This window comes from Cherax quadricarinatus, chromosome 21, assembly GCF_038502225.1.
Source record: "Cherax quadricarinatus isolate ZL_2023a chromosome 21, ASM3850222v1, whole genome shotgun sequence".
NCBI lineage: Eukaryota > Metazoa > Arthropoda > Malacostraca > Decapoda > Parastacidae > Cherax > Cherax quadricarinatus.
In genome coordinates, this window is record NC_091312.1 from 11,185,342 (window position 1) to 11,203,256 (window position 17,915).

The window sequence follows — 17,915 nt, forward strand, 5'->3', positions numbered from 1 at the left end:
GAAATTTGTCTTAGCACATTACATAGAATTATATGATTGAACTATTTAAGGACAATATACGTACTTATTTTAGCTTTTACAGTGGACCCCCGGTTCGTGATGCTATCGGTATCCGATAAATCCGGTAGCCGATGCATTATATCGTAAAAAATTTCCCTGGGTTCCCGTTACAAAACCCGGTATGCGATGCGATTCGTACGAGACGTGTCCACGTGTGGCCTGAACTGCCCCGTGTGTGCCAGTGTTTACAAGCCAGCCAGTGTGTGCGCATCTAAGGATACATTTGGTACATTCCATATTATCCATATTATCACTGTTTTTGGTGCTTGTTTCTGCAAAATAAGTCACCATGGGCCCCGAGAAAGCTTCTAGTGCCAACCCTTCAAGACCAAGGGTGCTAATAACTATTGAAATGAAGAAAGAGATAATTGCAAAGTACGAAAGTGGAGTGCGTGTGTCGGAGCTGGTCAGGTTGTATAGTAAACCCCAATCAACCATTTCTACTATAGTGAGCAGGAAAACGGCAATCAAGAAAGCTGTTCTTGCACAAGGTGTAACTGTGATTACGAAACAGCGACCGCAAGTGTTAGAAAATGTTGAGAGACTCTTATTGGTGTGGATAAATGAAAAACAGATAGCAGGAGATAGCATCTCTCAAGCGATCATTTGTGAAAAGGCTAGGCAGTTGCATGATGATTTGGTAAAGAAATTGCCTGCAACTAGTGGTGATGTGAGTGAATTAAGGCCAGCAAAGGTTGGTTTGAAAGATTTAAGAATCATAGTGGCATACATAGTGTGATTAGGCTTGGTGAGGCTGCCAGTTCAGACCAAAAAGCAGCTGAAAAATATGTGAAAGAATTCAAGGATTACATAGACAGTGCAGACTTGAAACCTGAACAAGTGTTTAATTGTGACAAAACAGGCCTGTTTTGGAAGAAATTGCCAAGCAGGACCTATATTACTCAGGAGGAAAAGGCACTCCCAGGACATAAGCCTATGAAAGACAGGCTCACTCTTCTGATGTGTGCCAATGCTAGTGGTGATTGCAAAGTGAAGCCTTTATTGGTGTATCACTCAGAAACTCCCAGAGCGTTCAGGCAAAAGAATATCCTCAAGGCTAATTTGTGTGTGCTGTGGAGGGCAAACAGTAAGGCATGGGTCACTAGGGATTTTTTCTATGACATGCATTTGCCCCCAATGTGAAAAATTACCTAATTGAAAAGAAATTAGACCTTAAGTGCCTCCTGGTATTAGACAATGCCCCTGGTCATCCTACAGACTTGGCAGAGCGACTTTCTGGGGACATGAGCTTCATTGAGGTCAAGTTTTTGCCTCCTAATGCCAGTCCTCTCCTGCAGCCCATGGACCAGCAGGTCATTTCCAACTTCAAGAAACTGTACACAAAAGCTATGTTTGAAAGGTGCTTTGAAGTGACCACAGATACTCTATTGACTCTAAAGGAGTTTTGGAAGGATCACTTTAATATCCTCAATTGTGTAAACCTTATAGGTAAGGCTTGGGAGGGAGTGACTAAGAGGACCTTGAACTCTGTCTGGAAAAAACTGTGGCCAGAATGTGTAGACAAAAGGGATTTTGAAGGGTTTGAGGCTAACCCTGAGAAGCCTATGCCAGTTGAGGAATCCATTGTGACATTGGGGAAGTCCTTGGGGTTGGAGGTTAGTGGGGAGGATGTGGAAGAGTTCATGGAGGAGGACAATGACGAACTAACCACTGATGAGCTGCTAGATCATCTTCAACAGCAAGAGGCCAGACCTGAGGAAACTGCTTCGGAGGAGGGGATGGATAAAGTGAAGAAGTTGCCTACTTCAAAGATTAGGGAAATGTGTGCAAAGTGGCTTGAAGTGCAAAGCTTTTTTGATGATAATCACCCTGACACAGCTACTGCAAGCTGTGTTGGCAACCTGTACAATGATACTGCTGTGAACCACTTTAGGAAAGTCATAAAGGAACGAGAAGTACATGCCTCTATGGACCGATATGTTGTGCGACAGAAGTCCAGTGACTCTCAAGCTGGTCCTAGTGGCATTAAAAGAAGAAGGGAAGTAACCCCAGAAAAGGACTTGCTACCTCAAGTCCTAATGGAGGGGGATTCCCCTTCTAAACAATAGGTTCAACACTCTCCCCTCCTCCCATCCCATCAATTATCACCTGATCTTCATTAAAGGTAAGTGTCAATTTATTCTATTTTTATTATTCTATTGTTATTTCTGTTATTGTAATTATTCTATTGCATTAAACTTAATATTTCATGTGGTAAAAGTTTTTTTTTCATACTTTTGTGTGTCTTGCACGGATTAATTTGATTTCCATTATTTCTTATGGGGAAAATTGATTCGCTTTCCGATAATTTTGGTTTACGATGAGCTCTCAGGAACAGATTAATATCGCGAACCGGGGGTGCACTGTATATGGATTCTTTTAGTATATTGCAATGTTTTAATTAATTTCATAAGTTATTCCACCCTTTTTGACCCCTTTAATTTTCATAGATTCTGTAGGAGTGTATAGGAACATGAGGAATATCAAAGAGGTACATGTATTTGTTTCTAGTATGATGTGTGTGTCCTCTTATAGTCTCTCAGGAAGTATCATAGGTCAGCAGCACCACTACAGTTGTGCTCTGAAGATGTGGAGTGACCAGTAGTAAGTATGAATGACATTTATATTAAGAAGGTTTAGGGACTTAAATATGGCATAGTGCATTCCTCATAATTAGAGTTTGTGGTGCTTATGAAAGCTACTTTTTGTTGAGTTATGATTGGTGTGAGGCAGATTATGAAGGTGGATCCCCCAGGCACAAATCCCATATGCAAGGCATGTGTAAATGAGGGACAGTATAGTGTTAGTAGTATACATTGAGGAGCATAACAGCAAATTTTAGAAAGTACCCCTGCAGTTGTTGACACTTTTTCAATGTTTATTGATGTGTTCAGTATGAACATTAAAGTTCAATTTGTTGCTCACAATTGTTAAAATATGATTCTAGATGCACTTTCTTATGAATGTCATTATCAACAAGGTTAGAATATTTATAAAAGTTAAGGTCTCTGCACTAACAGGTCACTGCATGGAGAAGACCTGGGCCAGGACACGTCTTGGTGAACCTACCTGTACCTGGCCTCTGCATCTCACTGCAAATGTGAAAAAAATATTTATGCTTCTAGCATTTAGTAGTACAGTACAATATTTATTGTCTCCTGATTCAATAGGGCCTCTAGGAATGTATCCTCTATGAATCTGGTAGTAGGTTGTAGACAGCAACCACCCAGGGAAGTACTACCGTCCTGCCAGATGACTGTGAAACAGAAACCTGTAACTGTTTTGCATGATGGTAGGATTGCTGGTTTCTTTTTCTGTCTCATAAACACGCTAGATAACAGGGATATCTTGCTACTCCTACTTACACTTTGGTCACACTTCACAGACACGCACATGCATATACATATACATACATCTAGGGTTTTCTCCTTTTTCTAAATAGCTCTTGTTCCTCTTTATTTCTACTATTGTCCATGGGGAAGTGGAAAAGAATCTTTCCTCCGTAAGCCATGCGTGTCGTATGAGGCGACTAAAATGCCGGGAGCAATGGGCTAGTAACCCCTTCTCCTGTAGACTTTTACTAAAAAAGAGAAGAAGAAAAACTTTATAAAACTGGGATGCTTAAATGTGTGTGGATGTAGTGCGGATGACAAGAAACAGATGATTGCTGATGTTATGAATGAAAAGAAGTTGGATGTCCTGGCCCTAAGTGAAACAAAGCTGAAGGGGGTAGGGGAGTTTTCGGTGGGGGGAAATAAATGGGATTAAATCTGGAGTATCTGAGAGAGTTAGAGCAAAGGAAGGGGTAGCAGTAATGTTGAATGATCAGTTATGGAAGGAGAAAAGAGAATATGAATGTGTAAATTCAAGAATTATGTGGATTAAAGTAAAGGTTGGATGCGAGAAGTGGGTCATAATAAGCGTGTATGCACCTGGAGAAGAGAGGAATGCAGAGGAGAGAGAGAGATTTTGGGAGATGTTAAGTGAATGTATAGGAGCCTTTGAACCAAGTGAGAGAGTAATTGTGGTAGGGGACCTGAATGCTAAAGTAGGAGAAACTTTTAGAGAGGGTGTGGTAGGTAAGTTTGGGGTGCCAGGTGTAAATGATAATGGGAGCCCTTTGATTGAACTTTGTATAGAAAGGGGTTTAGTTATAGGTAATACATATTTTAAGAAAAAGAGGATAAATAAGTATACAAGATATGATGTAGGGCGAAATGACAGTAGTTTGTTGGATTATGTATTGGTAGATAAAAGACTGTTGAGTAGACTTCAGGATGTACATGTTTATAGAGGGGCCACAGATATATCAGATCACTTTCTAGTTGTAGCTACACTGAGAGTAAAAGGTAGATGGGATACAAGGAGAATAGAAGCATCAGGGAAGAGAGAGGTGAAGGTTTATAAACTAAAAGAGGAGGCAGTTAGGGTAAGATATAAACAGCTATTGGAGGATAGATGGGCTAATGAGAGCATAGGCAATGGGATCGAAGAGGTATGGGGTAGGTTTAAAAATGTAGTGTTAGAGTGTTCAGCAGAAGATTGTGGTTACAGGAAAGTGGGTGCAGGAGGAAAGAGGAGCGATTGGTGGAATGATGATGTGAAGAGAGTAGTAAGGGAGAAAAAGTTAGCATATGAGAAGTTTTTACAAAGGAGAAGTGATGCAAGGGGGGAAGAGTATATGGAGAAAAAGAGAGAGGTTAAGAGAGTGGTGAAGCAATGTAAAAAGAGAGAAAATGAGAGAGTGGGTGAGATGTTATCAACAAATTTTGTTGAAAATAAGAAAAAGTTTTGGAGTGAGATTAACAAGTTAAGAAAGCCTAGAGAACAAATGGATTTGTCAGTTAAAAATAGGAGAGGAGAGTTATTAAATGGAGAGTTAGAGGTATTGGGAAGATGGAGGGAATATTTTGAGGAATTGTTAAATGTTGATGAAGATAGGGAAGCTGTGATTTCGTGTATAGGGCAAGGAGGAACAACATCTTGTAGGAGTGAGGAAGAGCCAGTTGTGAGTGTGGGGGAAGTTCGTGAGGCAGTAGGTAAAATGAAAGGGGGTAAGGCAGCTGGGATTGATGGGATAAAGATAGAAATGTTAAAAGCAGGTGGGGATATAGTTTTGGAGTGGTTGGTGCAATTATTTAATAAATGTATGGAAGAGGGTAAGGTACCTAGGGATTGGCAGAGAGCATGCATAGTTCCTTTGTATAAAGGCAAAGGGGATAAAAGAGAGTGCAAAAATTATAGGGGGATAAGTCTGTTGAGTATACCTGGCAAAGTGTATGGTAGAGTTATTATTGAAAGAATTAAGAGTAAGACGGAGAATAGGATAGCAGATGAACAAGGAGGCTTTAGGAAAGGTAGGGGGTGTGTGGACCAGGTGTTTACAGTGAAACATATTAGTGAACAGTATTTAGATAAGGCTAAAGAGGTCTTTGTGGCATTTATGGATTTGGAAAAGGCGTATGACAGGGTGGATAGGGGGGCAATGTGGCAGATGTTGCAGGTGTATGGTGTAGGAGGTAGGTTACTGAAAGCAGTGAAGAGTTTTTACGAGGATAGTGAGGCTCAAGTTAGAGTATGTAGGAAAGAGGGAAATTATTTCCCAGTAAAAGTAGGCCTTAGACAAGGATGTGTGATGTCACCGTGGTTGTTTAATATATTTATAGATGGGGTTGTAAGAGAAGTAAATGCGAGGGTCTTGGCAAGAGGCGTGGAGTTAAAAAATAAAGAATCACACATAAAGTGGGAGTTGTCACAGTTGCTCTTTGCTGATGACACTGTGCTCTTGGGAGATTCTGAAGAGAAGTTGCAGAGATTGGTGGATGAATTTGGTAGGGTGTGCAAAAGAAGAAAATTGAAAGTGAATACAGGAAAGAGTAAGGTTATGAGGATAACAAAAAGATTAGGTGATGAAAGATTGGATATCAGATTGGAGGGAGAGAGTATGGAGGAGGTGAATGTATTCAGATATTTGGGAGTGGACGTGTCAGCAGATGGGTCTATGAAAGATGAGGTGAATCATAGAATTGATGAGGGGAAAAGGGTGAGTGGTGCACTTAGGAGTCTGTGGAGACAAAGAACTTTGTCCTTGGAGGCAAAGAGGGGAATGTATGAGAGTATAGTTTTACCAACGCTCTTATATGGGTGTGAAGCATGGGTGATGAATGTTGCAGCGAGGAGAAGGCTGGAGGCAGTGGAGATGTCATGTCTGAGAGCAATGTGTGGTGTGAATATAATGCAGAGAATTCGTAGTTTGGAAGTTAGGAGGTGTGGGATTACCAAAACTGTTGTCCAGAGGGCTGAGGAAGGGTTGTTGAGGTGGTTCGGACATGTGGAGAGAATGGAGCGAAACAGAATAACTTCAAGAGTGTATCTGTCTGTAGTGGAAGGAAGGCGGGGTAGGGGTCGGCCTAGGAAAGGTTGGAGGGAGGGGGTAAAGGAGGTTTTGTGTGCGAGGGGCTTGGACTTCCAGCAGGCATGCGTGAGCGTGTTTGATAGGAGTGAATGGAGACAAATGGTTTTTAATACTTGACGTGCTGTTGGAGTGTGAGCAAAGTAACATTTATGAAGGGGTTCAGGGAAACCGGCAGGCCGGACTTGAGTCCTGGAGATGGGAAGTACAGTGCCTGCACTCTGAAGGAGGGGTGTTAATGTTGCAGTTTAAAAACTGTAGTGTAAAGCACCCTTCTGGCAAGACAGTGATGGAGTGAATGATGGTGAGAGTTTTTCTTTTTCGGGCCACCCTGCCTTGGTGGGAATCGGCCAGTGTGATAATAAAAAAAAAAAAATGAATCTGGAGCAAGCCTACACTGTATTCCATTACATCATTATTTTTAAACTTGTTTAAAGCAAATTTGCAGTACTATATAGTATTTGGAATACAGCCAATTATGCTGTATTGTACTTGATATCTGGTCTTGAGTCTTCGCAAAAAATCTTTGGCATTCAGTACAAAAAAAAAAAAAGGATTGTTACCGGTCATGTATCAGTCAGAAAGGATTAAAAACATAATGAAGGAAAAGGTAAAATGACCTTTTGTTGATGTTTTGTAGTTTCTAAGTTCGCTATTAACCCTTTGGGGGTCGACAGGTCCTCTCAGAGATTTGTTCTTAGGGTTGGCCAAATTTAAAAAAAAAAAATAGTTTTTTCTTATGAAAAGATAGAGAATCTTTTCCCGATCATAATGACACCAAAAGTATGAAATTTGATGGAAAACTTATGGAATTATGCTCTCGCGAAGTTAGCGGTCTCGACGATGTTTACGCATCGGCGATTTTGCCCACTTTGAGCCCTATTTTCGGCCAATTCCAATGTACTAGTCGACAAAAATCATAACTATTTCGCTAAAACTCCACTTTTTCTATCGAATGAGTACAAGAAACCACCCATTTACCTATTTCAACTATCCAATAAAGTGGTCAGAATTTAGCAATTTTGCCAATTTCACACAAATTTCAAAAGATGCCAATTTCCGAATAGGGTCCAGAATAAACAAGAAAGACATTCCTGGCACTAAAATAACAAGTTCTCTGTTCGTTAGTCACATCCCCAGGCCCCTCTTATATTTCTTTGGCTTTCCGCTTTGAATTTTTATTCTTACAAAAAAAAAATAAGATTTACTGTTATGCAGACTACTGCATTAGTGTAGAAATGGTATAAATAATATCAGCGCACTTGTGAAAAAATATTAGACTCACCAGTTGATGTGTATTGGACGCTTGGCATGATTTGTTTACTTTTGAACTTTGGTAAAAATCGAACATTTCTGCTACTTTGAGCTCAATTTCAAGGTACTTTTCATTGTAAAACCAGTCAAAATCATCTAAATTTCTGTAATATGTCTTCCATTCTATAAAATGAGACCAATAAAACTAGAATACAACAATAAATACCATACGAAAATACAGCGCAAAGTCGCTGTTTTAATCCAGAAACACAGTCAAAGTTTTTTTTTTCTCATTACGCACTGTGTTGCAGGATTTTTTTTTATTCTGTGCACACTGACCACATAGACCCATTCTTACATATGTAGGCCTACCAGCTTTCTCTCACTAGATTTGAGGGTGCTAGAATTTAGGCGTACTTGTATGTCAAAAACCCTGGGTCGTAAGACGTACTAGTACGTCCAAAACTCCCAAAGGGTTAAAGATCCTCAAAATGTGTTCGTTATCTTCATTTCCAAACATCATTTGTGGCAAACATTTTTATTTTTGTGGAGACCGTAAAATGGCTTGTCGTTAATATTGAAAAGTGATTCTGGAGAAGGGTTATGGGGGTCAACACCCCTGCAGCCCGGTGTGTGACCAGGCCTTGTGGTGAATCAGGGCCTGATCAACCAGGATGTTACTGCTAGCCACACACAAACCGACGTATGAGCCACAGCTCGGCTGGTCAGGTACTGACTTTAGGTGCCTGTCCAGTGCCTTCTTGAAGACAGCCAGGGGTCTATTGGTAATCCTCCTTATGTATGCTGGTAAGCAGTTGAACAGTCTTGGGCTCCTGACACTTATTGTGTTGTCTCATAGGGTACTCATGGTACCCCTGCTTTTCATTGGGGGGATGTTGCATTGTCTGCCAAGTCTTTTTCTTTCATATGGAGTGATTTTCATGGGCAAATTTGGTACTAATCCCTCTAGGATTTTCCAGGTGTATATTATCATGTATCTTTCTCACCTGCAGTTCAGAGAATACAAATCAAGGGACTTCAACTGTTCCCAGTAATTCAGGTGCTTTATCATACTTGTGTGTGCCATGAATGTTCTCTGTACATTCTCCAGGTCAGCAATTTCGCTTGCCTTGAGAGGGGCCATTACTATACAGCAATATTCCAGCCTAGAGAGAAGCGATTTGAAGAGAGTCATCATGGGCTTGACATCCCTAGTTTTGAAGGGTCTCATTATTCATCCTATCATTTTTCTAGCAGATGTGGAAGATACATTGTTGTGATCCTTGAAGGTGAGATCCTCTGGCATTATCACTCCTATGTCTTTCACATTAATTTTTTGCTCTATTGTGTGGTTGGAATTTGTTTTATAATCTGATACAGTTTTAATTTCCTCGAGGTTTCCATATTGGAGTAATTGAAATTTCTCTTCATTGAACTTCATGTTGTTTTCTGTAGACCAGTTAAAGATTTGGTTGATATCCCCTTGGAGTCTTGCAGTGTCATTAGTAATAAAGTTGGTAGAATTACCGACAATATGTAAAGTAAAAGGACACAAGTGCAACTAATGTGACATTTATTGTGGCAACGTTTCGCTCTCCAGGAGCTTGATCAAGCCATTACAAACAATACATGGACACAGAGGGTATATAAAGGCTCAGAGTGAGGTGAATACTAGTGAAGTACCATTTCGATGTTCACTAGTGGTAGTAGTAGTAGTAGTAGTAGTGGTAGTGACAAAAGCAATTAATTCGTACATGAGTAAAAGGATATAAAAGCTATTACTTGGGTAACATAAAAATAGGTTGGACAAATATAAACTGGAATGAGGCAGGTTGTTTCAGTGTTCACTCTCTGTGCTTTGTGTAGTATAACAGGAGAGACTATGTGATGGCAGGGTTTACTGTTTTCAGGAGGATTTTTGCTAAGACTTCGGAGATGGTGAAGCTGCCGTTGTTTTGTTTAATTGTATTCGAAACAGCGATCAGTGCTGATTCAAGGCACTTGCGTGTGAGGAAATTAGTTTCTTTTATCACTAATTGGGCGTCTCTGAATTTCATAAGATGATTGGTGGAATTTCGGTGTTGTACACAGGCGTTGTTTAAGTTGTCGTTCCTACATGCGTATATGTGTTCATTGAGGCGGGTGTCGAGGTTTCTTGCTGTTTCACCTACGTAGATCTTGTCACAGCCTCCAGCGATTCAGTTTACACTAGAAGAAGAGTCTAATGACAAGCTACCTTTCCTCGACGTCCTCATTCACAAAGTAGACAACAACCTAAGATTTCAAGTTTATCGGAAACCCACCAATAAAAATGATCTCACACACTTCTATTCCAGTCAAGATACCAAGACCAAAAGAGGCATCATCATCGGGTTTTTCCTAAGAGCATACCGAATTTGTAGTCCTGAGTTTCTTGACGAGGAATGTACTTACATTCACCAAACATTCACTGAGTTACAATTTCCTTCTTTTTTCATCAAAGACTGCAAGAAAAGAGCTCTTCAGATCATCAATTCTCCACGCATCAACACCGCTCCCAACAAAGTTATAATTCTTCCCAACAGCCAGGTTGCACTAAACGTCTCAAAAGTACTTTCACAAGCTAACACCAGAGTCGCCATCGCTTCTACCACTTCAATAAAGGATCTAACCAGGACAAAACCCAAGCACCACGAACCAGTCAATGCAGGAGTTTACACTATACCCTGTGGAGGCTGTGACAAGATCTACGTAGGTGAAACAGCAAGAAACCTCGACACCCGCCTCAATGAACACATATACGCATGTAGGAACGACAACTTAAACAATGCCTGTGTACAACACCGAAATTCCACCAATCATCTTATGAAATTCAGAGACGCCCAATTAGTGATAAAAGAAACTAATTTCCGCACACGCAAGTGCCTTGAATCAGCACTGATCGCTGTTTCGAATACAATTAAACAAAACAACGGTAGCTTCACCATCTCCGAAGTCTTAGCAAAAATCCTCCTGAAAACAGTAAACCCTGCCATCACATAGTCTCTCCTGTTATACTACACAAAGCACAGAGAGTGAACACTGAAACAACCTGCCTCATTCCAGTTTATATTTGTCCAACCTATTTTTATGTTACCCAAGTAATAGCTTTTATATCCTTTTACTCATGTACGAATTAATTGCTTTTGTCACTACCACTACTACTACTACTACTACTACCACTAGTGAACATCGAAATGGTACCTCACTAGTATTCACCTCACTCTGAGCCTTTATATACCCTCTGTGTCCATGTATTGTTTGTAATGGCTTGATAAAGCTCCTGGAGAGCGAAACGTTGCCACAATAAATGTCACATTAGTTGCACTTGTGTCCTTTTACTTTACATAGTGTCATTAGTGGCTGACACTCGTGCAGATTTGGGTGTCATCAGCAAAGGAAGACACAGTGTTGTGGTTTACATCTCTGTCTATGTCCGATATGAGGATGAGGAACTGGATGGGGGCGAGCACTGTGCCTTGTGGAACAGAGCCTTTCACTGCCACTGCCTCAAGCTTTGCTCTGTTTGCTATTACTCTTTGTGTTCTATTTGTCAGGAAGTTATAGATCCATCTCCCAACTTTTCCTGTTATTCCTTTATCATGCATTTTGTGTGCTATTACACCATGGTCACACTTTTCGAAGGTTTTTGCAAAGTCTGTGTGTACTACATCTGCATTTTGTTTGTCTTCTAAAGCATCCAAGACCTTGTCATAGTGGTCTAGTAGCTGGGACAGGCAGGAGCAGCCTGCTCTAAACTCTTGTTACCCTGGGTTGTGTAGCTGATGGGTTATCTAGGTGGGTGGCGATCTTTCTTCTTAGAGCCCTTTCAGAGATTTTTATGATATGGGACATTAGTGCTATCTGTCTGTAATTCTTGGCAATTGCTTTACTTCCACCTTTGTGGAGTGGGGCTGTGTCTGTTGTTTTTAGCGACTTTGGTTGATATCTTTTTTTTTTTTTTTTTTTTTAGGTACAGCCACAAATCAAATATAAAGTTCACTCAACCTGAAGTAAAGCTGGCAGTGGTGAAGGAAATGGAAGAGTTTAAGAAACTTGGTGGTGGCACTATTGTGGAGAACAGTACTTGTGGACTTAACAGAAATGTTTCCTTTATGCATGAACTTAGTCTCCAGCATGGAATTAACATTATAGCTGGAACAGGTGAGCTAAAAGAAATTATTAGTACTCTCAATTGTTAGTTGATCAACTACACTTCCTGCAATGATACCCAGGATGGAGCAAGAGCTGTATGGTTCACAAGAAAGAAGGTTTAAAGTACTAAGTACCCAGTAACTATTTTTGGGCCAACAAATTTAGAATTACAGGTAGGACGCATTTTACAGTTTCGCAAATACATTGGTTTTCAGTTATATCCATTCTTCATTCATTGAGGCTTCCTACAATTAGTATATTCACCATTCACTATAAGCTGTGTGTGAAAATATTTTAAGGTAAGTAATATGTGTACTCTGTATGCATTTATTTAGGCCTAGCTCTGTTGCTCACTTAATATATGATAATGTAAACATATCAGGCTTTAATTAATATGCATCTGAAAGTGAGAAAAGGCTATGCTTCTCTTTACAGTGATTTTTGCTTTACAGTGGTAGCCCAGAACTGAACCTGTTGTATAAACAGAGCCCTCCTGTATACTAATGAATATATACAGACACATCCACGTATTTATTAAGGGAACTCCTAGAGTTTCCTTAATATATACTGAAAGAGGAATTAGTTTATCATCTGAAAGAGGAAAGAGGAATTAGTTTATCATCTTTAACCATGCTGAGCCAATGAGGTGCTCTTAATCCAAGGAATTGGACTTGTTCTACCCTTTCTTGGATTGAACTTAAATGCCTCCCAGGCACTATATGACCCTATGGGTTTAGTGCTCCCCCATAAATATAATAATTTAGCCATGTTGAGAATCTGCAGTAATATTGTAGGCTGCAGTGTATTACATGGTGTGTGTAAATGAACTTGTTCTTCACTGTTGCATTACTAAAAAATATTCGTTGTTCTAGGTTACTATGTGATGGCATCTCAGAAGAAAGAGACCCTAGCAATGTCAGTAGAGAACATGGTGAATGCTATGACAATGGAATTGACATTTGGATGTGGGGATACTCCAAACATAAAATGTGGCATCATTGGTGAAATTGGTTGTTCATGGCCTTTGCATGGTAGGTAATAACTTTAGATTATGGCAGTACTGTGTGTATTTGTTCATTGTCTCCATATATGTTTGTTTAATTACCACTATTTTTTGCCTTGTTAGAGTTAAAAAAAACAGCAGTGGTAGCTCTAATTAAGTTTATTATTACAAATAACAGGTAGAAAAATTAATAGTACAGTGGAACCTCGTTTTTCGGCTGTAATCCGTTTCAGAAGGTCGGCCTAAATTCGAAGCAGTATTTCCCATAAGAATTAATGTAATTAATGTAGGTTGGTAGACAGCAACCATTTGGGGAGGTACTACTGTCCTACCAAGTGAGTGTAAAAAGGAAGCCTGTACGTATTTGTTTTACCTGATGGTAGGATTGCCGTTTTTTTTTCTTTCTCATAAACATGCAAGATTTCAGGTACGTCTTGCCACTTTTACTTACACTTAGGTCATACTACACATACATGTACAAGCATATACATATATACACACCCCTCTGGGTTTTCTTCTATTTTCTTTCTAGTTCTTGTTCTTGTTTACTTACTCTTATCTCCATGGGGAAGTGGAACAGAATTCTTCCTTCGTAAGCCATGCGTGTTATAAGAGGCAACTAAAATGCCAGGAACAATGGGCTAGTAACCCCTTTTTCTGTATGGCTTATTAAAAAGAAAAAAGAAAACCGTCAAAGTGGGATGTTTGAATGTACGTGGATGTTGTGCGAATGATAAGAAAGAGATGATTGTGGATGTTATGAATGAGAAGAAGCTGGATGTCCTGGCTTTAAGTGAAACAAAGCTGAAAGGGGTGGGAGAATTTCAGTGGGGAGAAATAAATGGGATTAGGTCGGGTTTCAGATAGAGTTAGAGCTAAAGAAGGAGTAGCAATAATGTTGAAGGATAAGTTATGGCAGGAAAAGAGAGAATATAAATGTATAAATTCAAGGATTATGTGGTGTAAAATAAGGGTTGATGTGAAAAGTGGGTTATAGTAAGTGTTTGTGCACCTGGAGAAAAGAGAAGTATAGAGGAGAGAGAGAGAGAGAGAGAGAGAGAGATTTTGGGAAACATTGTATTGTTCCAGTCACGGTATTGTGCCTTTTTTTTGTTATTTATGATTTTGGGAAATGTTGAGTGAGTGCGTGGGGAGTTCTGAACCAAGTGAGAGAGTACTTGTGGTTGGGGATCTCAAGGCTTAAGTGGGTAAAAATGTTGTGGAGGGAGTAGTAGTTAAATTTGGGGTGTCAGGGGTAAATGAAAATGGGGAGCCTTTAATTGTGCTATGTGTAGAAAGGAGGTTTGGTAATGAGTAATACATATTTTATGAAGAAGATGATAAATAAGTATACAAGGTATGTTTTCAGACAAGTAAATGTATTCATATATTTGGGAGTGGACGTGTCAGCAGATGGGTCTATGAAAGTTGAGGTGAATCATAGAATTGATGACAGGAAAAGGGTGAGTGGTGCACTTAGGAGTCTGTGAAGACAAAGAACTTCGTCCTTGGAAGGAAAGAGGGGAATGTATGAGAGTATAGTTTTACCAACACTCTTATATGGGTGTGAAGCATGGGTGATGAATGTTGCAGCGAGGAGAAGGCTGGAGGCAGTGAAGATGTCATGTCTGAGGGCAATGTGTGGTGTGAATATAATGCAGAGTATTCGTAGTGTGGAAGTTAGGAGGAGGTGCGGGATTGCCAAAACTGTTGTCCAGAGGGTTGAGGAAGGGTTGTTGAGGTGGTTCGGACATGTAGAAAGAATGGAACGAAACAGAATGACTTCGAGAGTGTATAAATCTGTAGTGGAGGGAAGGCGGGGTAGGGGTCAGTCAAGGAAAGATTGGAGGGAGGGGGTAAAGGAGGTTTTGTGTGCGAGGGGCTTGGACTTCCAGCAAGTATGTGTGAGCGTATTTGATAGGAGTGAATGGAAACAAATGGTTTTTAATACTTGACGTGCTGTTGGAATGTGAGCAAAGTAACATTTATGAAGGGATTCAGGGAAACCGGCAGGCCAGATTTGAGTCCTGGAGATGGGAAGTACAGTGTCTGCACTCTGAAGGAGGGGTGTTAATGTTGCAGTTTTATAAACTGTAGTGTAAAGCACCCCTCTGGCAAGACAGTAATGGAATGAATGATGGTGGAAGTTTTTCTTTTTCGGGCCGCCCTGACTTTTTTTCAATTCAATTCAAGTTTATTCTCTATAATGGTTACAATATGGGGTTTACAGGTTTTGGGTATTTTGTGGTTTACATGTTATAAAATACTAATTACAGAGGGGGCCACTGGGACACCTAGCATGGCTAGGCATTTTGAGCAGACTTAGATTATTTTTTATTTTTTTTTTATTATCACACTGGCCGATTCCCACCAAGGCAGGGTGGCCCGAAAAAGAAAAACTTTCACCATCATTCACTCCATCACTGTCTTGCCAGAAGGGTGCTTTACACTACAGTTTTTAAACTGCAACATTAACACCCCTCCTTCAGAGTGCAGGCACTGTACTTCCCATCTCCAGGACTCAAGTCCGGCCTGCCGGTTTCCCTGAATCTCTTCATAAATGTTACTTTGCTCACACTCCAACAGCATGTCAAGTATTAAAGACCATTTGTCTCCATTCACTCCTATCAAACATGCTCACGCATGCCCGCTGGAAGTCCAAGCCCCTCGCACACAAAACCTCCTTTACCTCCTCCCTCCAACCTTTCCTAGGCTGACCCCTACCCCGCCTTCCTTCCACTACAGACTGATACACTCTTGAAGCCATTCTGTTTCGCTCCATTCTCTCTACATGTCCGAACCACCTCAACAACCCTTCCTCAACCCTCTGGACAACAGTTTTGGCAATCCCGCACCTCCTCCTAACTTCCAAACTACGAATTCTCTGCATTATATTCACACCACACATTGCCCTCAGACATGACATCTCCACTGCCTCCAGCCTTCTCCTCACTGCAGCATTCATCACCCATGCTTCACACCCATGTAAGAGCGTTGGTAAAACTATACTCTCATACATTTCCCTCTTTGCCTCCAAGGACAAAGTTCTTTGTCTCCACAGACTTCTAAGTGCACCGCTCACCCTTTTCCCCTCATCATTTCTATGATTCACCTCATCTTTCATAGACCCATCCGCTGACACGTCCACTCCCAAATATCTGAATGCATTCACCTCTTCCATACTCTCTCCCTCCAATCTGATATCCAATCTTTCATCACCTAATCTTTTTGTTATCCTCATAACCTTACTCTTTCCTGTATTCACTTTTAATTTTCTTCTTTTGCACACCCTACCAAATTCATCCACCAACCTCTGCAACTTCTCTTCAGAATCTCCCAAGAGCACAGTGTCATCAGCAAAGAGCAACTGTGACAACTCCCACTTTATGTGTGATTCTCTTTCTTTTAACTCCACGCCTCTTGCGCCGCCGCCGCCGCCGCTGCTGCTGCTGCCGCCGCCGCCGCCGCCGCCGCTGCCGCCGCCGCCTCTACCTCTTCCTGCCTATATATAGCCATCGTGCTCCACTTCTGGTTAGTGTGACTTTGTAAATGGTCCAAGTCGGAGCGAAACATCATCTTCTATGTGCGGGTTATTTGTGTATTATTGTAAACAGATAACAATTAAGCACAAATGAGTATTTCAAAGAACAGGTCATATGGTCATTTACTGTGTTGCTGTGCATTCAGTAGAATGGAGTATTCTGGTAGGTAATGTAATTAAAAATAACAAAGTTTAATTGGGTCACAGGTTAAACATTTATGAGATACAATTATTCAGTATTTATTTAGTTGTGGGTGAGTAAGTGATTTTTAACCCTTTGAGGGTCGACAGGCCCTCTCCGAAACTCGTTCTCAGGGTCGGCCAAATTTAAAAAAAAAAAAAATTATTTTTTCTTATGAAAAGATAGAGAATCTTTTCCCGATCATAAAGACACCAAAAGTTTGAAATTTGATAGAAAACTTACGGAATTATGCTCTCGCAAAGTTAGCGGTCTCGGCGATGTTTACGCATCGGCGATTTTGCCCACTTTGAGCCCCATTTTCGGCCAATTTCACTGTACTAGTCGACAACAAACATGAATATTTCGCTAGAACTCCATTTTTTCTATCGAATGGGTGCAAGAAACCACTCATTTATGAAATTCAACTATCCAGTACAGTGGTCAGAATTTAGCAATTTTGCCAATTTCACACAAATTTCAAAAGATGCCAATTTCCGAATAGGGTCCAGAATAAACAAGAAAGACATTCCTGGCACTAAAATGACATTTCCTCTAGTCATTATTCACGTCTCAAGGCCCCTCTTATATTCTTTTGCTTTCCACTTTGAATTTTTATTTTCACAAAAAATATAAGATTTACTGTTATGCAGACTACTGCATTAGTGTAAAAAATGGTATAAATATTATTGGTGCACTTGTGAAAGAATATTAGACTCACCAATTGACGTGTATTGCACGCTTGGCACGATTTGTTTACTTTTGAAGTTTGGTAAAAATCGAACATTTCTGCTACTTTGAGCTCAATTTCAAGGCACCTTTCTTTGTAAAACCAGTCAAAATCATCTCTATTTCTGTAATATGTCTTCCATTCTATAAAATGAGACCAAGAAAACTAGAATACAACAATAAATACCATACGAAAATACACTGCAAAGTCGCTGATTTATTAAAAAAAAATGGTCAAAGTTTTTTTTTTCTCATTATGCACTGTGTGCTGCAGGATTTTTTTTAGACTGTGCACACTGACCACATAGACCCATTCTTTCATATGAAGGCCTACCAGCTTTCTCCCACTAGATTTGAGGCCGCTAGAATTTGAGTACTAGTACGTCAAAAACCCCTACGCGTAAGACGTACTAGTACGACGAAAACCCTCAAAGGGTTAAGTAGAGACTTGAATTTATAAACCGACAGTGTTTCTTTTATATTCACAGGTAATGAACTCCAGATTTTTGGGCCTTTTATGTGCATTGAGTTTTTGCATAGTGTGAGATGGACACGAGGAACATTA

The 17,915-nt window shown here is 40.3% G+C and overlaps 1 protein-coding gene across 3 annotated transcripts in view; it reads left to right on the top strand.

Annotated features, from left to right (window-relative positions):
• Positions 1-17,915, top strand: part of LOC128689132 (phosphotriesterase-related protein) — a 66,572-nt gene that overhangs the window by 10,139 nt on the left and 38,518 nt on the right. For all 3 annotated transcript variants that reach the window (XM_053777258.2, XM_070087225.1, XM_070087224.1), the window contains 2 exons: positions 11,718-11,908; positions 12,772-12,930. In XM_053777258.2, the coding sequence (XP_053633233.2) occupies positions 11,718-11,908; positions 12,772-12,930 (350 nt within the window). The remainder of the gene's footprint in view (positions 1-11,717; positions 11,909-12,771; positions 12,931-17,915) is intronic.